We start from the raw sequence: 24898 nt of genomic DNA, 5'->3' as shown, positions 1-24898 counted from the left end.
CCAGTACACATCTAACTGCAAGTCTAACTGCGAGTGCGAGTGCCTTGTTGCTATCAAATCTGGCGTATTTAAAGGAAGCACGAGCGACGTCCTCACGTCATGCTCGTTTGTAATGAATGCATTCGTTCCATTTATACTGCTGATTTATCTGTCGAACTCGCCCCATAGGTGTTCTTGTGCTAGAGTTACGTGTTGTTACGGCAGACTTACGCGAAGTTGTGAAATGCAGTACAGCTGACGCTATACCTCAGTCTTACACTCTACGAAAGTCTCCCTCTAACACAAACGTGCATGCTAAGCAATTCTCTCTCGCCTGTTGGGTGTAACCAGGCCATTGCCCGTGCGTGACGACACATTCCGATACATGTGCAATCCTCTTACCTCTTGGCTAACCTACTGCCTCTGGCTCTCGGTATAGACAACGAAACTTTGGCAATATTCCACGTTTCCAGCTCTTTACTATTCCGTGACACTACACATCCCCCTCCTTTAAGAAAATTCGTCCCGAATTTTACAATTCTAGACTTACTGGTTGTGCACGCCATACTTCCTTATACTCTACAGGTATCTTACAACTACTCCTTCAACACTGACAAACTTTTTTAACCACTAATAATCTATTTACACTTAATACTGATTTGAATATTATCATTGGTTATCTATTTCTATTACATTCCACTATTCCTGATCCATCCCATAGGTATTTGATGTACGGTTGTTATTTCAGAACGAGACATCTTTTTCCGTATACAAAAGTACGTTGCACAAATAAACACTAGAACTAACATTATGCTAGTCGTTGACACACCAAATATAATTGTGTTTTGCTGACATTTCTCCCGACATTGCTGCACGTGCTGCAGTAGTTGATTAACTGAGATCTGCTCTTTTTCTGAGATAATCAGGCTATCTAAAGATTGTAGCAATGTGCGATCCAAAAACTTGTTAATAAACATTAGGTTCTGGCAAGGAAATATGTGTGGTGGTTCCTCTGGATAGTACAAGATAGGCTGTGCCATATTAATCATTTTAGTACCCGTGAAAGTAGGTGGTAGGTGAAAATGCTTCCCCACTATTTCGCATCCAATGCCATTAATCGATAACCCACTGCCCTGCAATTCAAGCTTTGATATATCTGTCAATCTAACATTACTGTAACAAGTGGCAACTACGGTCTCTAGTTCGAACACAGAGTAAATCCAATGTTCCCAAACTTTCTGAAATTTCGGTCCCGGAAGTAACACCTCCATTTCGCATTCTAAGGTTTCCATATTCCTCAAGAACAACTGCATCTCACACGAATGACTGTGGGTTGCCACCTCCTTTGCTGGACAAATAAAAACGCTTCCCCTGAAACAGTCTGTCAAATCAAATGGCTCTGAGCACTTGGGACTCAACTGCTGTGGTCATAAGTCCCCTAGAACTTAGAACCACTTAAACCTAACTAACCTAAGGACATCACACACATCCATGCCCGAGGCAGGTTTCGAACCTGCGACCGTAGCGGTCGTGCGGTTCCAGACTGTAGCGCATTTAACCGCTCGGCCACTTCGGCCGGCCTAGTCTGTAAAATCTTCCGTAGACATTACCACATGAGCACTCCTCTGTTTTAACACTAACACCACTTCCCGATTTTGCACTTGCACCCACTTTCCAAGTGCACCGCATCTAATTGGATACGGGTTTACTGTATAACACTGGTACCGCGAATTGGTACCCATCACTGGTATTTGCTCTTCTACGTGTATACTCACCTGATACGTAACTACTCTCACTTTAGACATGCGCCCGCATCTCGTGGTCGTGCGGTAGCGTTCTCGCTTCCCACGCCCGGGTTCCCGGGTTCGATTCCCGGCGGGGTCAGGGATTTTCTCTGCCTCGTGATGGCTGGGTGTTGTGTGCTGTCCTTAGGTTAGTTGGGTTTAAGTAGTTCTAAGTTCTAGGGGACTTATGACCACAGCAGTTGAGTCCCATAGTGCTCAGAGCCATTTGACCCATTTTTTAGACATGCGATAGAATAACGGTAAATCCCGCTTCGCCGGAGGCACGATATGACGCACTCCTTCCGAGAATTCTTTCTGCACTTTCAGCAACGCCTTCAGCATCTGATCTGGACCTAACAAAGCGGCACTCAATTGCCCACGCACTGCGTGGTGCATAGCTTCATATAACGCTTCCAATTCGACACGCGCATCATCCACCCTGTCTGCTAATGCCGTCAATAAAGCTGCTACTTGTATTTTCCCGTCTATTCGGCTCAATCTCACCTGTATAGCCTATATATCCCCATTCAACACTTTCCTGGTATTTGCTGCATACTGTTCCAGGTCTGACGTCAACTCGCGCACTGTTCTAGTGACATTCAATATCCCCTGCTCTATGTTACCTATACGTGTCGTGTGCCAATCCACTTTCGAATTTGTCTCCTCCGCCAACTCTTGCACCTCCCCCACCGTACTATTTAAGCTCCTTATATCTTCCTCGTCCGCGGTTCCAAACACTGTTTTCAGCAGTTTTCCCCCTGCATCCAACAACTCTCGTTTCCTGCGAACGAGAGTTTGCGGGACCACTTCCGTTACTTGTTGCAGCTGCCTTCTCAGCTTTTCGTATGAGAGCTTCAATTCCTGATACTCGTTCCGTATGTCTTAAAACAACCCCTCTTTCTCCGTGGCCACCTGTAGCGCCGTAAACCTATCCTGTAGTGTCCGTACGTTATTCGTCACTCCCCATATATTATACGTGAACACAATTGTCCACCTGCGGCTTGACAATACCACATCTAATTGTCTTGCAAACAAAATTCCCTTATCTAGTGGTTGCACCTGCACCACCTCTCCTCTGCAACAGTGTAGCAGTACCAATCTGACGAAAAGTTTCCCGGGCCACATCCTGGGACGACACCTGAAGGAAAAGGAAGCCATGTCAATTGCTCCCTTCTTTACCACGTCTAAAACACACAAATGATAAGTAAAAACTACACATTCCCTGTTACCTAATAACAATAAATACGACATGTTCCTCCCCAAGGACACTTAATCTACTTATCCCTAGACCTAAGTGCGTAAGGAACGTTCCTCTGCTGTTCTTTTAGCTTCGGTACCCTCACACCCTTTGTTACTGCTGGAGGAATCTGCGATAACGCATCCACTGCGCCCTTAAACGGCTTAATCCTCCTCACATGAACTACTGACGACTTGGTTGGTAACTGCAACTTTACGTTCACTGGAGACACTATTTCATTTACCTGATTCGGTCCAGAATATTTCGTCAAAAACTTCTTCGTTTTACCCTTCGGAACATAAGGATTAGCCAACAATACCCATTGACAAATTCTGTATTGCGGCAGTTTACCTGTTCTTTGGCAAATACTCTCTTGTTTCTCCAAAGCTTTAGCATTAGTACGCCGTACCCTTTGCCAAATCTCTCTCAATTTCTTGGCGAAATTCTTCACTGACTCATCCTGTGAACCTACCTGAGGTTTGAGCAAATCAAATGGTGATGGCATTTTCCGACCATAAATTACCTCATACAGAGAGAGCTGCGTTCCAGTATGAACAGTCAACAGATTTAAATACACGTCCCAATGCGTGTCTTCTGAATTTATGTAATGACTAATCATTTTAACTAACATCTCATGAACCCGTTCTGTTCGTCCATTCGACTGAGGATGAAATGGGTTTGTCCGCAATTTCTTAACTTTCAATAAACGGCATAACTGCTTCATCGGCTGCGACATAAAGTTACTACCCTGATCTGTAATTATAGTATCAGGCACACCATACTTCAGCAACCAGTTATTTACTAAGGCTTGCGCAACAGTGCTTGCCTTCTGATCTGGAACAGCTACCATTACCAGGTATCGGGAAAAAATGATATAATTTTGTTAATACGTATCGATTACCCGCTTGGGTCTTGTTAAATGCTCCGATTACGTCTAATCCGAGAATGCGAACGGATGATCCGCTTCAGGTAGTCTATGTAACTGAATTTTGTGATCACTTAAATCTGCACTCTGGGCACACGGTATACAATTTTGCACGTACTGCTCTATATCATTGCGACGTGTCTTCCACCAAAACCTTTCAGCTACCCGTCTATCAGTCGTTCCTTTACCACTATGACCCGACAATGCATGGTAGTGCGCTTGTTTCAACACAACTTCCCTCAGCGACTCCGGTACTACGACGCGTAGTCTGCACATCGTCTTCCTGCAAAGCAACCCATCCTGCATTTCAAACAGCGGTTGCGTTCGGAACAATTGACACTCTCTGTCAGTGGCTTGCGTCTTTATCCACTCCTTCTCACTTACGCCCACAACTTGTACAGTTGCTATTTTTCTACTAAGCGCATCTGCATTCGTATGTTTTACCGCTGGTTTGTGAATTACCTCGTAGTCAAATTCACTTAGTTTCACTGCCGATCTCGTTAAACGACTTGAAGGACCTTTCAGCCCCAACAACCACTTCAATGCTGCGTGATCTGTAATCACCTTGAACTTACGCCCATATAAATAACAGCGAAAATACAAGATACCGTAAATTACTGCTAACATTTCTTTCTCTGTAGTTGAATAAGTCTCCTCTGCCTTATTCAGTTGCCTGGAAGCATAAGCCACTGGATGTTCCTGTCCATTAACCCTCTGAGAAAGAATACAACCTACAGCAATACTACTAGCATCACAAGATAGTATGAACTCTTGTTCAAAATCAGGAAGTATCAACACTGGGTCTGACGTTAGAATCTGTTTGAGCTTCTCGAATGCCTCCTGACACTGTGCTGTCCAATCAAAGTTAACACCTTTCTTTAACAATCTCGTTAATGGATGTGCAATTTCCGCGAACCCCTTTACATATCGTCTGTAGTAATTACATAAACCGACATATTGCTGAACTTGTTTAGTGGTCTGTGGTACTGGAAAATCACGCACAACCGACGTTAGACGAGGATCCGTTCTTACCCCATCCTGACTGATAATATGCCCAAGATAAGTCACTTGCGTCTGAGAAAACTGACATTTCTCGACATTAAGCGTAAGATTTGCCGCCCTTAGCCTGCAAAATACTTCGTTCAATCGTTCCACATGCTCTTCTATATTATGCGAAAAAGTAACAATATCATCGAGGTATAACATAGCAATCTTCGGTTTCAGTCCCCGAAGCACACCATCTAACAGACGCTGGAAAGTAGCAGGTGCGTTTTTCAACCCAAATGACATTCTGCGATACTGAAAGTGACCAAGGCTTGTTGTAAAGGCCGTCTTCGGTCTATCCTCGGAACTTATTTCTATCTGATGGTACCCACTATTTATATCTAGTGTCGAAAAATATTTCCACCGACCTAGGTTGTCCAGTGGTATTGGATACGCATCTGTTATAGTTCGTGAGTTCAAGAAACGATAGTCACAACAAAACCTATACTTTTTAGTACCGTCCAATGACTTCTTAGGAACTTCCACTATGTTGGCAGACCACGAGCTTTCACTGTTCTCTATAATACCGTCCCTTACCTCTTGATTAATAAATTCTTCCACTAGTGGTTGTAGGTGTTTCGCTATCCTGTGTGGTTTTCTATAGACCGGCAGACTATCGCCAGTCGGTATACGGTGCTGTGTAATAGGAGTTGCTGGCAATGGACCATCTGAATTAAACAAATCTAAATACCCTAATAACAAAGCTTCCATAGCTTTCCGATCACCATTCTCCAAATGTCGAATCTTATCACGTAGTACAGATGCCTTGACGGTTTGCCTGACGTTATAACCACCTTGGGATTCACCTATATCCTCATCGTCGAGTATTTCCAAACTTGCTACCACTAAACCCTTTGAGAGATCCACATCATCTGCCCCAAAATTATCTACACTGACCGGAATCATCAGTTCCCCATTTATATCCGTTACGTGCGCAACGCTCCTCCTAATAAAACAATGCATTTCATCCAATGCTTCATTGCTCTGCAGTGGCTCCACCACACATAGTCTCTGCTGTGGTACATCGGTACCTACTGACAACCAAAATAACTTCCCTGTACCCGAAGGCACTTTGACATGCGTAATCATCTTTAATGCCACTGTACGCGGTTCAATTGGTGACATCTTAGCAACGGATGCACCTCGCGACGTAGAAGCATTTACAGCAGTTGTACCCATTGAAAACAAGTTTCCACTAAGTTGAACTGTACGGTGTGAAAGGCTAATTCTAGCATGGTGTTTATCGAGGAAGTCCAGTCCGAGAATCACAGAATACCCTTGGCCCACAGTTGGCAACACTTCCATTTGCTCTCCGAAATCTACAGTTTCAATCTTAAAAACGAGCTGTGTTGTACCCAATAATTGCAACTCATTATTCCCTACTCCACGTAATCTATACCTAGGACTACCTAGTCTTCTCCTACCCACGAGTTCTAGACTAGCAACAGATACATGTGCCCCTGTAGCAATCGAAAACGTACATCTGTTATTCCATACAACACCCATCAAGCAACAATCCGTCTCTGGACTAGTTTTCACCGTAATTCTGCTTATCGGGAATGTCTTCCGGCGGACGAAACACTCCATTCCCCGTTTAACGCTTTTCCTATTTATTCCCGTTACCATTCTGCTTACTACGACACTCATTCGCCTTGTGACCGTAGCGTATACAAGCATAGCACTGCGGCTGTCTGCATTGAGGCTTCACGTGACCTTTCCTTCCACAACGGTAACAATTCCTCTCCGACGCAAAGATGCGTTTATCATTGTGAACCCTTGTTGCAATATCTGTCTCCTGCAGATGCGTTGCAATACGCAGTGCTGCAGCTAAATCCCCAGGATTCTCTATCCTAACCCTACGAGAAAATTCTGCAGGAATTCCCCTGAGGAATACATCGAGGGCTCTGTTTTCTGCCTCTCGTAGTAGTACACTATCCGCGTCAGGATTATCCGATAATTCATAGGTCCGAGAATTAATTTTCCGTATCCTATCTGAAAAAGACTCCACTGTCTCATTGACCTCTGTGTCAAATTAGCTAACTTCTCCCTAAAAAATCTTGCACTATTCTGCTTACGATATCTTTGTCGTAACCCATCCGCCAATTCTTCAAACGTGCTCGCCTTACTAAGCGTCTCATGGTACATCACGAACGTCTTGGCTTCCCCTGCAAGTCGCAAATTTGCCATACGTAACGTAGTTACGTCCGACCAATTGCTCATTGCAGCTGTTGCCAAAACATCTTCAGTGAACGCTGTGACATCCTCTGTTGTTTTACCCGAGAAAGGCGTGATCAGGTTAGTTACTGAAGGATATATTGCAAGGTTGGACATTGCTACTGACTTACACTCACTTGAACCCGCTTGCGACTCTTGCGCCGAACGCAAGGTCTCCATTTGCGTAATTAATTCTACATGACGTATCTTATGCTGCGCATTTTCTTCTGACAATTTCGAGCCTTGCTCTGTCAGGGCAGCTATACTCACTTCAGTACTAACGGATCTTGTGTCCAGCATGATTTGTGCAAATTACCAACAACTTACTCTATACTGAATTTACTCCTCAGAACAATAACTACAGTAGCTACTCAACTCCTTTGTCACAGTTGAGCACTACACACAAGAAGACAAACAAGACGCACAATGCACAACTAGACAAAATTATTCCTTCAGCCTTGTTATTGCCCAGCGACACTCTCTACAATTGTGCGCTGCGTGACCAAACCGTCTACAAATTGAACATTCTACTGGTACAAACTTCGTGCATGGCTCCCCATGCCCCGTTAAATTAGTACAAACTTCGTGCATGGCTCCCCATGCCCCGTTAAATTACACACAGTACATCTCACTGGCACCAAGTACGTTTCCCAACTGTTGCCCTTAAACTCAGAAAAATCTGCTGTTTCCGCAAGTCTCACAAAGTGCACTCCCAACAAAGAATGTGCATACATAGTTATTAACAAAAATCGCCTCGTGCACTTACCACAAAGCTGCGTAGAGTCGACAGTTCTGACCGCAACTCTGTGGTGTCAGTCCTGCAGTGGCGGTGTCGACGACTCCAGATACCACATCTGCAGGCCAGTGCCGTAGTGGGCGGTTCGAACACTTCTAATACCAAATCCATAGGCAGTGGGGGCGAGGACTTCTGACACCAAGTCTGTAGGCACCTCGGTGGTCCCAGTCGCCTACGGTGGACTGGAAGCCGAGTGGTGACCTCTCCAGTTGTCAGGATGCTATGAAATGACTCTGGACGCGTCAGAAACGCCAAAGAAACATTATTGATTCATGACACCCTTAGTCCTGCCGAGTACAATGTGACCCGCATAACACAGGCTGGCTGAGCTTGGTGATATCAACGACCTTCCCCGAGTTCTCGCTGACTCGGGGCGATGACACCAGCTCCAGGCCACACCAGTCTTGCTAGCGCAGCACCGCATGCTGTGACGTAGCGGTGGAAAGCTCTTACTTCGGCCGCGCGTGGCTGGCAGCGCCCGGCTGGCCGCCTGGCTCAGCAGCGGAGAGCAGACCGCTGCGCGTAGAAGGGTCCTGGTTGGAGTCCCGGCGCTGTCGGCACGAGAAGCGTTCTTGTAGTGCGGAGTGTACTCTATGCCACCCCATCTTCTTCCCTGCCCCTCCTGGTGGCTCGTCCGTGGTGGACGGGTGGAACGGGCTGCAATCCCCCAGCGTCGTCGGCTACCCCAGTTGTGACGGCGGATGCACAGGGCCTAGGCCCCACACGATCTCGAAGACGGCTTACTGATGTGGTCAGCATTGGCGGCGAGCGAGTCTGCCACGATGTGTGCTAATCCTGGGTTGATGATTGACAGTGGCAGCAGAGAGGAAGAGAGCTGATAGTATCCCCTCACGTCTGCTGCTGGATGGGTCGCCCTTACTGCAACATCTCCTTAATAAAGATTAACATGTTGATCACCGAGCTGAGCGCTACGCAGCGACCCAGTACACATCTAACTGCAAGTCTAACTGCGAGTGCCTTGTTGCTATCAAAGCTGGCGTATTTAAAGGAAGCAAGAGCGACGTCGTGACGTCATGTTCGTTTGTAATGAACGCATTTGATCCACTGCTGATTTATCTGTCGTCCTCGCCCCTTAGGTGTTCTTGTGACAGAGTTACGTGTTGTTATGGCAGACTTACGCGAAGTTGTGAAATGCAGTACAGGTGACGCTATACCTCTGTCTTACACTCTACGATAGTCTCCCTCTAACACAAACCCGCATGCTAAGCAATTCTCTCTCGCCTGTTGTGTGTAACCAGGCCATTGCCCCTGCGTGACGACACATTCTGATACTTGTGCAATCCTCTTACCTCTTGGCTAACCTACTGCCTCTGGCTCTCTGCATAGGCAACGAAATTTTGACAATATTCCACATTTCCAACTCTTTACTATTCCGCGACACTACAGATATTTGACCCGGTCACTAGCAATGGACCTCCCTGTATAAACAGCTTGAATGATTTATGATTGGTACACAGAATTTACAGATTTCAAGGTATTGTTAGCGTGCAACGATTTGCGGAAATGTAAGTAGGTCTAGATGTAGAACTTCGGACTGAGCACATGCCCATGGGCGTTTATGTAACTGCTGTTACCACTATAACACATATTTTCTGTGTCGTACTCCTTACGATGGAAAGGCCAAATTTGTGCACACGGTACCAGTGACACAAAAATCAAGGAACAACATAGCCTACAACTCTCGAAAATGAGCAAGCGGCGAGTTAAACCGGCCAGTTAGTGAGGGGAATATACCTGTATAACATATTCCCATCATATCTACTTAGAGTTCAAACTTGAAACACGAGAATCCAAGTGAAGGCTTGCCTCATCTCGGCAATGACCACTGCCCATATCCGTAATAAAAATTAAAACTACACTCCTTGCGAACAGGCCTCCGATGACCAACGGTATCTATTGAGCGTCGTGCCATTCTCAGTCGATATGCGTCACTGCGTACAAAAATGGAGCGTATATAGTCAGCGCACCGCTCTCTCAGACGTTGTCAGTTTTCGTGAACGGAGCCACTACTCCGCAATAAAGTAGCTCCCCAGTTTGGCTCACAAGGGATGAGTGGAGCCCGCTACACAGCAGCGCTTCGCAGACGCGGGCGGTCATCCATTCCATTTCTAGCCAAGCCTGACAGTGGTTACCTTCGGTGATCTGGCAAGAAACGGTTTTACCACTGCGGCAAGGACCTTGGCCCACATCCACACTGTGCGCACAAAATTAGGTAACCGAGTTCAGTAATGGAAGTTATGGGCAGTCGGGATGTCTGAGCACGTAGCACTACTATTTACACTGCTGGCATATGGTGGGGAGTACATCCTTTCACGCGATTTGTACAGCCGCGTAAGGGCTCCATAAATATCGTCGTCTATAGTCGTAGATGTACTCTAGTAAAGATATGTTGAAATAACTGATCGCGGAACAGAACATCGACTATATTCGATTAATAATAAAAAGGTATATACACTGGAGAAGACATCTCTAAGATTCTACATATATTATGCAGAAGAACGTGGACCCATTCTAACATTAGTTTTCCATAGTTTGCTTGAACAACGAAGGGTGCCTAGCGAGTGGGAAAAAAAGCACAGGTCATCCCTGTTTTCAGGAAAGGACGTCGGACAGGCGCGCATAGTTTCAGTCCTTTGTCGATGACGACAATATGTTGTAGGAATGTGGAACATGTTTTGTGGTCTCACATGTTTTGGGAGGATGAAACTCTCCTCTATAAAAATCAACATGGAATCCGCAAACAGAGATCTTGTGAAACTTAGCTCACTCAGTTTGTCCATGAGATCCAGAGCCCCGTAGACATATCCTCTCAGGTTGGTGCCGTGCTTCTTGACTTCAGGAAGGCATGTACACAGTTCAACATTGTATTTTTGTGAACGAATTATGAGCTTACCTTGCATCACACGAGATTTGTGATTAGGTTCGGGACTTCTCTGCAGATAGAACTCAAACCCTCGCTCCTAATGGATCAAAATCCACACATATAAAAGTAACTTTGGAAATGTGTCTGTGAAGTATGATGTTTATAACACGATCTACGGGACAATGTCGGAGTCTCTGAGAGGCTCTTCGGGGATGATGAGGTTGCTATGAGAAGGTAGCAATGCCAGAAAACTTTAGCGAATTGCCGAAAGATCTGCAAGATCATTGATGATTATTGCATTAGCTGGCAGCTACCATTAAGGTAAATAAAAGGGACACAGTACCCACATATATGTGAAAAAGTCAAGTATTGTACGATTGCATTATTGCCGACAAGTTTCTGGAAACAGTAATTACCGTAAAACACATTCCTAGGACTCAAAGAGTAGCCATCCGAAATGGAATGAACAAAAAATCATTTGCGGAAAAGTAGATACCAGGCTGAGATTCATTGGAAGAACATTAAGGAAATGCAGTTCATTCACGGAAGAAGTGGCTTACAATATACTTGTTCAACCTAACCTTGAGTATTGTTCATCACATTGGGACTCTCACGAGAAGGGGTTAATACAAGATATAATGAAGTTCCAATGAAAAACGGAACGTTTCGTCAGGGGTCGTTTCTTCGACGCAGGGGCAATACCTATATACTCAATAGACTCCAGTGGCATACGTCACAAGAGAGGAGTTGTACATCACGGAGAGGTTTAATGATGAAAGTCTAGAGTGTGCGTTCCAAGATGAATAAGTCAGCGTGTTATTCCACTCAAGTACGTCTCGCTAAATGACCAAAACTAGACAATCTGAGAAATTAGAGCTAATACGTAGGTTTACCGTCAATCATTCTACCCACGCGCCATTCGCCAGTGGAACAGGAAATGGAGCAAAAGACAGTTGTAGTCAAGGTACTCTCCCCCATACACTGGCAAATGGGTTGTGGGTGGCATAAACATAAATATAGATGTAGAAAATAGCGTAATTCTCTCACACAGCATCTTATACGTGATCTTTCATTTGCTGTGTATGCAAGCAGTATAACAGATGAAAGCGACTGCGTAGTGCATGCGAATGTTACACACGAAGAAATAAGAAAGCCAAGAGCAACGCGAAGACCCACGGAAAATTTAGTGGAATAATCCGAAGTCCACTTAACCTCAAGGAAGGAAATTGAAAATTTGTGGTAAGATCGTAGGGGACCAAACTGCTGAGGTCATTGGCACCTAAGTTTACAAACTACTTAATCTAACTTAAACTGATTTACGCTAAGAACAACACACACTCTCGTGCCCGAGGGAGGACTCACCTCCGACAGGGGGAGCAGCGCGGACTGCGACAAGGGGCCTGAGACCGCTCGGTTACCCCCCGCGTCTTCAAGGAAGGAAGAAAGAAAGGAAGTTAGATAAGGATTTTTATGTTCCGTGGACAACCAGGTCATTACAGAGCACAAAATCAGAATGAACAATGATGGGGAAGGAGAATGGTCACTATCCCAGTATCCGCCTTGAGTAATTTCGAGAAATCGTAGGAAACCTAACTCTAGATAGGTTTAAATTTCGTTCCTTCCGAAGGAGAGTCAAGTGATTTAATCATTGCACTATCGCCCTCAGCACGGAATTACAGGCGAGCCGTAAATTTTAAACGGATGATTTTTTTCCAGCAAAATCTTTAGATGTTGACGGAGGATATGCGGTAAAACTCATGTAAATGTTAAATTTATGCTTTTCTTGCCAGTACGTTATTAGTGCGTCGAATTTGCAGTTACAATAGCAACAACCTGAACGGCTTTGAGAAGATTTCAGTAGTGCCGAGATACATAATACACTGAGGAAATCGAGTTGATTAGAGAAAATTACGTAGGGTACGAGGCACTACTAGGAACTGACAAGGCTTATCTGAATCCGAGACAGCCACGAAGCTAGAATAAAAATAAATGTTTAATAACTAGATGAAGTTAAGTGTTCTTTCGTTAGTTGGCGTAGGCTTGTACTGATCTGATTTTATGTCACCTATTACGAGGGCATGCTGAAAGTGATGCCTCCGAATTTTTATATGAAAACTATTAATGCTTTTTAAATTGAATGAACTTTGATAACATTTTTCGTCTTTATTTTTCATGCCTACATATTTATTTCTCAACATAGTCTACCCTGGGACGAACACATATCTCCCAACGAGAGACCAGTTTGTTCATACGGTCACTATTGAATGTTTGTAGATGGACCCACAACCTCACCTCCGCTTGCACCGCTTCACCTCTATCAAAGTGAAGTCCTCGAAAGTGTTCTTTCAGTTTAGGAAACAGATGAAAATAGGATGCGGCCAAATCGGGATTGTACAGAGGATGATCGATGACAGTGAACTCAAGGCGTTGGATTATCGCAGGGCTCGTGTGTGACCTGGTGTTATGCTGAAGGAGAGGGTGTTCAGTGCGTGGACGAACTCTTCGAATCCGAAACTCGATTACATAATCCTGTTTCTAACGCAACGACACACGCTATGTGATCAAAAGTATCCGGATACACCCAAAACCATACGTTTTTTATATTAGGTGCACTGTGCTGCCTGCTGCCACCTACTGCCAGGTACTCCATATCAGGTACTTTAGTAGTCATTAGACATCGTGAGAGAGCAGGAATGTGGTCAGGTGACTGTGTGTCACTTGTATCATACGTCTGTACGCGAGATTTCCACACTCCTAAACATCCATAAGTCCACTGTTTCCGATGTGATAGTGGAGTGGAAACGTGAAAGGACAAGTACAGCACAAAAGCGTACAGGTCGACCTCGTCTGTTGACTGACAGAGACCGACGACAGTTGAAGAGGGTCGTAATGTGTAATAGGCAGACATCTATCCAAATCATCATACAGGAATTCCAAACCTCATCTGAATCCACAGCAAGTACTATGACAGCTAGGCAGGAGGTGAGAAAACTTGGATTTCATGGTCGAGCGGCTGCTCATAAGCCACACATCACGCCGCTAATTGCCAAACGACGCTTCGCTTGGTGTAAGGAGCGCAAACATTTGACGATTGAACAGTGAGAAAACGTTGTGCGGAGTGACGAATCACGGTACACAATGTGGCGATCCGATTTCAGGGTGTGGGTATGGCGAATACCCGGTGAACGTCATCTGCTAAGTTCCAAGAGTAAAATTCGGAGGCCGTGGTGTTATGGTGTGGTCGTGTTTTTCATGGAGGGGGCTTGCATGCATTGTTGTTTTGCGTGGCACTATCACAGCACAGGCCTACATTGATGTTTTAAGCATCTTCTTGCTTCCCACTGTTGAAGAGCAATTCGGGGATGGCGATTGCATCTTTCAGCACGATCGAGCACCTGTTCATACTGCACGGCCTGTGGCGGAGTTATTACACGACAATAACATCCCTATAATGGACTGGCCTGCACAGAGTCCTCATCTGAATCCTATAGAGCACCTTTGGGATGTTTTGGAACGCCGAATTCGTGCCAGGCCTCACCAACCGACATCGATACCTCTCCTCGGTGCAGCACTCCGTGAAGAATGGACTGCCATTCCTCAAGAAACCTTCTAGCACCTGATTGAACGTATGCCTGCGACAGTGGAAACTGTCGCGTAGGCTAAGGGTGGGCCAACACCAACTGAATTCCAGCATTACAGACGGAGGGCGCCGCGAACTTGTAAGTCATTTTCAGCCAGGTGTCCGGATACTTTTGATCACACAGTGTAGTTCCGTTTCACACCGCCATGTCACACGCTGCAATGCAGAGCCTTCTAGCGACAGAGGGGTGCAAAACTATAGACCTAGAGACCAATGATGTAGAATGTTAATAAAGTTGATCTTATTTTGAGAGTCTTAAAAGTCTGCATATAAAAAATCCGGAGGCGTTACCTTTCAGCACGCCTGCGCATATCAGGCGAAACATATTTGCATTGCTGAATGCAAATAAGGCCGCTATTGTAGTGCAAGTGATTGGCCCGTTGTCAAGACACGAGATATTGACGTAACTTTTAAAATCGTTAAACTCCAGTAAATCATATTTCCTTACATATCTGGACGCAGCTTACGGTTTATTAAGATATTTTAGTTGAAGATATGTGAACAGCAAGTTCTTTCTAGTGCACACGTATTAGCTGAAACGTTAGCAGATGTATGATAGGCGATACACAGTGCCGAATGCTGACCAGGGTCGCGCAAATGCAAGAAAATTTGCCGTTAGTGACAAACAAACAATTCTCTCGATTCTGTTTATCACTTGCGAAGTCATCTTACCAAAATAAGCAACCTAAAAGGTATTACGAACTCTAAATACATCCGTCGGACCATCTGTCTGTACGGTCAACTCATTCCCAAAACCTTTCCTTAAAAGCTTCTATGTCTCATTGCGTGCGTCTACGTTGCGTGTGCGTGCCGTTTCTTGAAATCCATACACCGTTCTTTAGATCCCACTTCTTAAGTAACAGTCTCTAATTATCATGGAATATTTCTAATGCTGTCAATTAAGAAGCAATCTGTTTCCACAAGGTACCAATTGCTATGAAACTTTCCTGTGCTCCTAAATCAGTCTACGTCTTTCACCAATTAGCTGTGCCAAGTTTCCAATCAGCCAAGAGTGGTCAGAGCAATTGAAATTCACTGTCTTCGCGCTCTACGCATACCGGCTTTTCGCCCAAAGTGAATAGCAAACGACGGGAGGCGTCAACGTTGAAGAATTTATTTGCGCCTGACCACGGATTCTCAGACAGACTAACTACTCATCTTCATCAATGTTTCACTGCATACTTAGTCCACAAGAAAAAGAGGTTCAGCTCTCTTGAACATTGCCGCATCAGCGAGAAAACGAGCGAGCAAAGAGACTTGGCAATTAATTGTTTGTGACTGCGCAGCCTCTCCCAGATTTCGCAGATCATCTTCCGACGCTACTGTAGTTGCTGGAGCATGGAGAAGATTCCTGCAACAGGTCAGAACATAAAATTGACCATCCGCTGTCAACTTATGTGGTTTGATGTAATTACCGAAGAAAAATTGTTTTCTGTAAATCAATGAAAATCCGCTAAAGTAATAATAATGTTCAAAAACGTACACGATAGATGTAAACCTGTGCAGAATATGTATTATAGCCTTAAAAATGCTGAAAGTAGAACCCCAAAGAAACGTTTGTGCCTTTAATATTGCACACGTGAAAAAATGCCATTGTACTGATAGTCCCACTGACAACAAAGAACACAATTTCATAGTCAATGTATTTGGCTGTCTCTTGGTATCGCTTGACAATGGCCTCCAATATCTATGTGTGATGTTTAAATAAATTTTAATGTTTGTAAAAGCTTATAGCGCCGATGTGTCTACAATCATTACCAAGTCAATAGCGGCTTTGAAACACAAAATAAAATGACGTCAGAGACATTCTCGCTCTCTTATAGCTCGAATTGCTGTCAGACGTGTGGTAGCCAGTTATGGTCAAGTGATACGGAACTGTACAGCCATTAATTTGATGTACTTACACAGTGAACCATTTCCGTGTTATAAAGATGCTCAACTTTTGTGCCAGTTGCTGTCTATTTTTCTAGTTATTTCTGTTTCTGTGAGATTATTCTAATTTACGGAAACCGCTGAAAAACTAAAGGATAACTGTCAGCAAACCATTTAACCTATTGTAGATTTTGTCACCTATTACTGTTTGGTCTTGAACGACACACTGCCATACTACTTACACCATCTCGTCCAATTCCTTGCAATATCTCATTTACTCGGCCTTTCTGTAAGTTTTCGAAACCACTAAACCACTGCCTTGCTCCGTGTTTTAATTACAGTCACACACAAACTTCTTTATGCCAGTTTGTTTCTCTGTCCGTCTCTTTGTTTTCCTATCTCTCTTGATAATTTTCCCCATGCATCTCTCCAATGTTCGTTGAATGAAACCAAGTTTTTGAATGTTTTTCACATTAAAACTTCCTCAAAAGTGAAGTTTGTGCTAAAATAACTGTGTAATGATAATAACGAGAAAATTTCATTTCCTCTAAAGTACGAGGGTGAGTCGAAAGAAAACCTTAAATATTTTTTAAATATTATTTATTGTGCAGAAATGGTACAAAGCTGTATGACTTTTCAACATAATCTCCCCCACGCTCAATGAAAGTTCTACAGCGCTTACAAAGTGCATAAATTCCTTTACAAAAAAATTCTTTTGGTAGTCCACGCAACCACTCATGCACCGCGTGGCGTACCTCTTCATCAAAACGGAACTTCTTTCCTCCCATTGCGTCTTTGAGTGGTCCAAACATGTGGAAATCACTTGGGTAAAGTTCTGGGTTGCTCGCTCTCTTTGTTTCCGGTTGGTGGAAGTGAACCCAGGTTTCGTCCCCAGTTACGATTCTTGCCAGGAAGCCATCACCTTCTTGTTCAAAGCGCCGAAGAAGTATTCACAAGCATCAACACCTCGTTCTCTCATTTCAGGAGTCAGCTGCCGTGTCCCCCATCTTCCAGAGACTTCGTAAAACTGGAGCACATCATGCACAATGTGGTGTGCTGACCCATGACTAATCTGTAAACATGCTGCAATGTCATTCAGTGTCACTCGGCGGTTTTCCTTCACTATGGCTGCAACTGCTGCAGTGTTCTGTGGAGTCACAACTCGTTGTGCCTGACCTGGACAAGGAGCATCTTCCACTGAAGTCACACCATTTGCGAACTTCCTACTCCATTCGTAGACTTGCTGCCGTGACAAATGAAGTGTTGGCAGAAGAGCCAACACTGTTTTGCTAGAGGAGGCCGAAATGCACGCGTTTAATTACACGCTGACTGGCGCGAGGTCTGGAACAGTTAAGGGAATTAATAGTAGCAAATAAAGTACGTAGTTGATATAATACTTAACTTTAATCCACAATTGGTGTACATCGCTCTTGACGGTACATGTTATAATCTCAATATCAAATGCTGTGGCGCCTTGCTAGGTCGTAGCAAATGACGTAGCTGAAGGCTATGCTAACTGTCGTGTCGTCAAATGAGAGCGTAGTTGTCAGTGATCCATCTCTGGCTAAGTCGGCTGTACAACTGGGGCGAGTGCTAGTAAGTCTCTCTAGACCTGCCGTGTGGTGGCACTCGGTCTGCAATCACTGACAGTGGCGACACGCGGGTCCGACGTATACTACCAGACCGCGGCCGATTTAAAAGCTACCACCTAGCAAGTGTGGTGTCTGGCGGTGACACCACAACAAACATGTATCACCGTACTGCACCTTCATTCGTCGATGAAATTTAATAAGTTTCACACCTTCACTACGCAAAAACCGAATAACAGAACGCTGTTCTTCCCTGGTGCAAGTAGCAAGTGGGGCGACCATCTTTATACTGATACTGCGATGGTATGTGTTCAGCTGCGCTATGCTGCCACCTACAGACCATTCTGCACGCTGTTTGTAGCACGCTTACCAACTTACAGGATAACGGCGCGAAATTTCGATTTGTTATTACGAAGTTAAGGTTTTCATTTGACCCACCCTCGTAAATATGTTTGCCATTTGTGAAAGTACCTAGCAATCCGCTCTCTCAGCGGGATCCAATCATCAATAAGTGGCTTCCGCAGGATACAGCCAATTTGAAGGAACTTGTGGACTTGCCTGTTCTCCGAAGTGAGGTCATTATCTAGGCTACAATTAGCGATGTGTCTCCCAGACGTAAAGCTCCACTGCTCTCGCTACTGAAGTCTTCTCTTCTTTATTATTACAGCTATCGGACTCTCGGATTCAAGTATAAGAGCTTTACATAGAGAACACGCTTTGTTAGAAAATAACCCTGACTATATGCCTCATACAAATTTGTGTCTCTTTTGCATTTCCAATATTAAAGTTACTCAATTAATGGATGAAAAACGACATTTATAAATGTTAACAGTAAGATTTGCTAACTTACCGAAAGTTCTTTTTAGCTTAATCTTTCTTCGTTGTCTTCTTTTCTTACTTCTACTTCACTGACGTTAAGAATGAAGATTCTTGATCTGGCTCTGTAATTTATTTCTACGCTTCTCAAAATTCTAACAGAATTCACACTAGACTTATAACCTCGCTACTGATCCTCAATTGAAACAGTTTTCTTAGATGCTATCACACGTGGGTGAGGAATCGTTAACAGAGAGAACATGCTTTCTACGAAACCTGACCGTATTGCTGAGAACGAAAACATGACTCTGGTTTTAAGACTGCCAAAGTTCCTCAGTTTGAAGTGACGAATGTTGCTTTGAAACGATAACATTTGAACTTACTTCATTTATTGAGTTCGTGAGTAACACACTTCCTAACAGTGTCTGGACACAGATGAAATGGATTACTACACCTGTGGTTATCTAACATACCAAGTGACGTTTTCACACATATTTGTTACGGCTGCATATGACCGATCCACGTGAATCTGAATGACAGTTGTTGTCTCGCATAGAGAAACATGGTTGGTAGCGCTTAGTATTGCTGCAAGAAACAAGACAATTCTTATGTTGTCGGACATATCCTAAAGAAAAGACGCCATTTTGATCCTGCAGCTACTAAACACATCAAAAAAAGTTTTGCATCGCCTCGGTTCCGGGAGTTCTGGAACCTGCACAGAAAATTGAAATACAGATCAACATAAACATTATTTCCGCCCTTTTTATATCTCATGAAAACCACACATTGCATGTTGTACCACCATAAGGGAAACCTTTAGAGGTGGTGGTCCAGATTGCTGTACACATCAGTACCTCTAACACCCAGTAGCACGTCCTCTTGCATTGATGCATGCCTGTATTCGTCGTGGCATTCTTTCCACAAGGTCATCAAGGCACTGTTGGTCCAGATTGTCCCACTCCTCAACGGCCATTCGGCGTAGGTCCCTCAGAGTGGTTGATGGGTCACGTCTTCCATAAACAGCCCTTTTCAATCTATCCCAGGCATGTTCGATTGGGTTCATGTCTGTAGACCATGTTTTCCAATCTAGTCGAGCAATGTCGTTATCCTGAAGGAAGTCATTCACAAGATGTTGACGATGGGGGCGCGAATTGTCGTCCAAGAAGACGAATGCGTCGCCAATATGCTGCCGATATGGTTGCCCTATCGGTCGGAGGATGGCATTCACGTATCGTACAGCCGTTACGGCGCCTTCCATGACCACCAGCGGTGTATGTCGGTCCCACATAATGCCACACCAAAACAGCAGGGAACCTCCACCTTGCTGCACTCGCTGGAAAGTGTGTCTAAGGCGTTCAGCCGGACTGGGTTGCCTCCAAACACGCCTCCGACGATTGTCTGGTTGAAGGCATATGCGACACTCATCGGTGAAGAGAACATGATGCCAATCCTGAGCGGTCTATTCGGCATGTTGTTGGTCCCATCTGCACCGTGCTGCAACGATGTCGTGGTTGCAAAGATTGACCTTGCCATGGACGTCGGACGTGAAGTTGCGCATTATGCAGCCTATTACGCACAGTTTGAATCGTAACACGACGTCCTGTGGCTGCACGAAAAGCATTATTCAACATGGTGGCGTTGCTGTCAGGGTTCCTCCGAGCCATAATCGGTAGGCAGCGGTCATTAACTGCAGTAGTAACCCTTGGTCGGCCTGAGCGAGGCATGTCATCGACAGTTCCTGTCTCTCTGTATCTCCTCCATGTCCGAACAACATCGCTTTGGTGCACTGCGAGACGTCTGGTCACTTCCCTTGTTGAGAGCCCTTCCTGGCACAAAGTAACAATGCGGACGCGATCAAACGGCGGTATTGCCCGTCTAGGCATTTTGAACCACAGATAACACGAGCCGTGTACCTCCTTCCTGGTGGAATGACTGGAACTGATCGGCTGTCGAATTCCCTCCGTCTAATAGGCGCTGGTTGTTTACATCTTTGGGCGGGTTTAGTGACATTCCTGAACAGTCAAAGGGACTGTGTCTGTCATACAATATCCACAGTCAATGTCTATCTTCAGGAGTTCTAGGACCTGGGGTGATGCAAAACTTTTTTTTGATGTGCGTATGAATTAAGACACAAAGGAATTAAAGACATTAGTTGCCAGTGATCATCCTTTTATATCAATGGGGTAAGTTGAGATTCGAACCCATGTCTCCTGCCTACCACGCAGATGCGTAGACCACTACGCCATCTGGACACAGTGGTCACTACAACTGCACGGAGTATCCTAGCACGCATCCTCTCAGACCAAAATTCTCAACTTATACCATACAGTACTGATGTAGTGCCGCTGCTCATTAACCTCATTAATCGTGGCATCTCGCCGATTCTCGTAATAGTTCGAGCCTGGTGTGCATCTGCACTGAAGGGATCATTGGCTGCCGAAAGAACAGACACCACATGTATAATAAAGACAGTGACAGCCAGTGATGCCTTCAGTGCTGATGAAGAGCAATCTCGGAGTCTTACAGGTATAGGTGTTATGGGGCTAATGAACATGTGTGTGTGGTGTAAGATGAGAATTGGGTTGTGATGGGAGGCTTGCTAGAGTAACCCGTGCAGTTGTGGTGGCCTCTGTGTCTGGATGGTGTGGTAGTTAGTGCATCTGCTTTGTACGTAGGAGACCTGGTATTACGGTATAACTATATATTGGTGTGTGGCCACTTGTCACTGTATAATTATATATTTTTATAATTATATTTTATGATTTTGGTTGGGGTGGCTTTAAATATTGTGGGCTAGCATGAGACTTTTAATTAACTTATTCCGCGATAACACTCGTACGGACATCGGCTGCCCCGAAGTACGTACGATATAATATTATTTTAAACACAACGCAGCGATTCACCGCCTTCTAGTAAATAGTTTGCGTGAGCGCTGCTATTTAAAAAAGAAAATATGCGTATTCTTATGCAAACTGTAATTATTAATATAAGTCTCAGAAGCTACTGGTTATTTATGTACCAAATGCCACAAAGATTAACTGAGATATTGCGGAGCTTATTGAATGTAATGATTTTCAATATTTCTTGTTCATTATTTCCAAGGCAAAACTGGAGAGAATCTCATCTGCCGTTAGTCGGCCAAAATGGAACACGCTGAACTCATTCAGTGCTGTGAATTTTGGTAAATGAAATCTATCACTACTGTCTTTTTAACTTTGAAATTAATGAAAGATCAAAATTGAGAAGTCTCTCGCATTTACATTTAATGTTATGACTTGAAATTTTAATTAAATAATACAGTTAGCGCAATGGCCGACTAAATCCTGCTGGGGGGATATGAGCTCCCTGCACTACGAAGTTCTGTAAACATTTTGTTAATTATTATTAATGGTTGCGATCATGAGAGGTGACAACTAAGTCAATAATACACACTTTCTAATAACAATTATGAGTATATTTTACTAAATTACAACCAAACTTACATTAAATATTATCCAGCGCTACAGTGGCGGAGAGCTAGTTCAATCAAAGTATTGTCTCTGATCTTCATGGCCTATGTTACACAGACATTATACTAAAAAAAAAACTGTTTTGTTAATTGCATCGATATTTGTGTTTTGATTATAATAACTTACGTTCTTTACTATTTGTTATACATCGCGCAGACGTACTTAGTCTTTAGATAATTTGTGTTTCACACGTCTCATAGCAAAAACTAATTTTCCCTTTCTCCAAATGTCCATTTATGTGACGTACCGTCACACTGGGTTCGAATTCCAGTCTGGTACAAATTTTGAACTTGCCTCATTGATATAAATTGGTACCCGCTGACAACTAATGTCTTTAAGACCTTTTGTGTCTTGACAATGCCTCCTGCCAGAAAAAGCTCCAAACGTTCCAAGAAAACGAGAGATGTGTTATGTATACGACAGTAGCCTACCCCTTACACACTGTAGAAGACTTTGGCCCACAAATTCCATTCTACATTCTTCCTATCACATTCGATTCCGTATGGAACAATAAACAGATTATTTGTGACTAATTGATGTACACTTTTTCAGCTTTATTCTTCTTTACTTAGTGAAACTGACGCTGTGGTACATTTCCTGTTCAGATACCAAACTGATCTTAACCCAAGACCCCTTGAAATTTGCTGTTCATTCCTATAAAATTCAGAGAATTGATAAAAATCAGCCATCCTTTGTCAGTGCAGTAAGGCTCATTTTTATTACACCCGTAGTGTCTACCGATCATTGCTGACGCCATCCTTTCTTGGGATTTTAGTCACCTACTGTCGTGTTATAGGAGCCATGAGCCTGTAGATATTGTTCACGGCCTGATACAGAAACTGTCAGTTGTGGTTGCAGACAACTCACAAGGAGACGGCATGACCGTGGGGTCGCGGATTTGTCCGAAATTTTGTGTGGAGAAAGAGGACCCCTAACATCTCACATGGTTAAAAAATTAGGACGCACTACTCGGAAAATCGCGAGAAAAATCGATCCAAAGTTTCTTAGTGTCATATGAGTATACAATGTAAGTCCTGTGCCAGGCCTCTATCCGGCGTAGATGGTTAGGGCTCGGACGCTTACGCCAGATGTCTCGGGTTCGATTCCGCCTCCGGCAATTTTTTTCTTCTGTTTCATTTTCTTTTGTTATTTCACCAATTATTCAAAAAGTTTCTCAAACCTACATTATTTTTAAAACATTATTTTAGCTCAAGAAAGTAAAGTTTTTCATTCACTGAAAAATATACGTGCTCGTTGTTCTATTTCGTTTTATGGGCTTTCAAGGTTTAAAGGGGCTTTGTATGGTCCCCTTGGGATCATAACGGTCATCTGCGCATAGGACTGTGCGCGAGCCGTGAGAAGTAAACGGCAGTTTGTTTTTCGATTTCGTCGTGAACAGACGTTCCTGTTTCAAATTTCAACGTGTTATTCCGATCCGAGGTTAAACATGTCGACTGAAGAAGTTGCTGGCTCGTCTGGAATAGGAGAAGAAATTTCTGAAGAATCCATTCATAGTGATCTATCAAAATTACGACTGAAGGACGCAATGGTGTATTATGAAAAGGTGTTGATGGAAAATAATTTAATTGCATCGACATCTTCGGAAGAAATCTCTCGTGATGCTATGTTCTTGTTTAAAATTATTATATGTATAAAAATGGAATGTTTCCCAATCGACTTTGTTATTCTGATTAAAAACCCAACGTTCTTCTTCATATACTTTACAATGAAAAACGGAAAACCCACCGCCATGAATTGTGTTGTTGGACAAAAAGAAAATAATTTTTATTCAGAAATGTAACTAATTTGATAAAGATAATGTAGGTTTGGGAAACTTTCCGAATAATAGGTGGAATAACGAAAGAAAATGAAACAGAAGAAAAAAAAGTACTAGAGGAAGAATCGAACCGAAGACATCTGGCGTAAGAGTCCGATCCCTAACTATCTAAGCCGGACGGCGGCTCGGCAATAGACTAACACTGTTAACTCATAAGACACCTAAGAAACTTTGGATAGATTTTTCCCGGGCTTTTCCGGGTAGTGCGTCCTAATATTTTAACCCTGTGAGGTGTTAGGGGTCCTCTTTCACCACACAAAATTTCGGACAAATCCCCAACCCCAAGGTCGTGCCGTCTCCTTGTCAGTGGAAAAGTGTACGCGTGAATGTGTGCAGAGGCAGTGACGCCGCCGCTGCGCGTGGAGCTGCGCCTGCAGCTGGCCGTGCTGCGGGCAGTGAGCGCGTGGGCGCCGGGCGGGTGGCCGGCTCTGCGACACGTGTACCACGCGTACACCGGCTGCGTGGTGGCGCTGCTGGCGGCGCTGGTGGCCGCCCAGGGCATGGCGGCGCGCCACTTCTGGGGGGACATGCTCAGCGTCGCCATGAACGCCTGCCTCATCTTCACCTACCTCGCGGCCTACCTCAAGGCCGTCGCCTTCGTCACCATGCGCCACTTCGCAGACACACTCGTCCACGACATCAACAGGGGTCTGCAGGTCTGGCATGCCCCACTCATCCAGCACCAGAAGCGAACGCTTTGGAATGTCTATACATTAATTAGCCTAAACTTATGTTGGCATTTCAAGTAAGCATCCAAAAATTTTTATCTGTG

General features: G+C 44.1%; 1 protein-coding gene across 1 annotated transcript in view; it reads right to left on the bottom strand.

The window, feature by feature from the left end:
• LOC124795652 (odorant receptor 13a-like) overlaps window positions 1–24685 on the bottom strand; it is a 126815-nt gene extending 102130 nt beyond the window's left edge. The window contains exon 1 of the mRNA XM_047259725.1: window positions 24407–24685. Within this exon, the coding sequence (XP_047115681.1) occupies window positions 24407–24685 (279 nt within the window). The remainder of the gene's footprint in view (window positions 1–24406) is intronic.
• Between the last annotated feature and the right edge of the window lie 213 nt (window positions 24686–24898).

The sequence above is a fragment of the Schistocerca piceifrons genome, chromosome 4 (genome assembly GCF_021461385.2).
Source record: "Schistocerca piceifrons isolate TAMUIC-IGC-003096 chromosome 4, iqSchPice1.1, whole genome shotgun sequence".
Lineage (NCBI taxonomy): Eukaryota > Metazoa > Arthropoda > Insecta > Orthoptera > Acrididae > Schistocerca > Schistocerca piceifrons.
The sequence above is the reverse complement of the archived record's forward strand: the minus strand, read 5'-3'. Positions and strand labels throughout refer to the sequence as shown.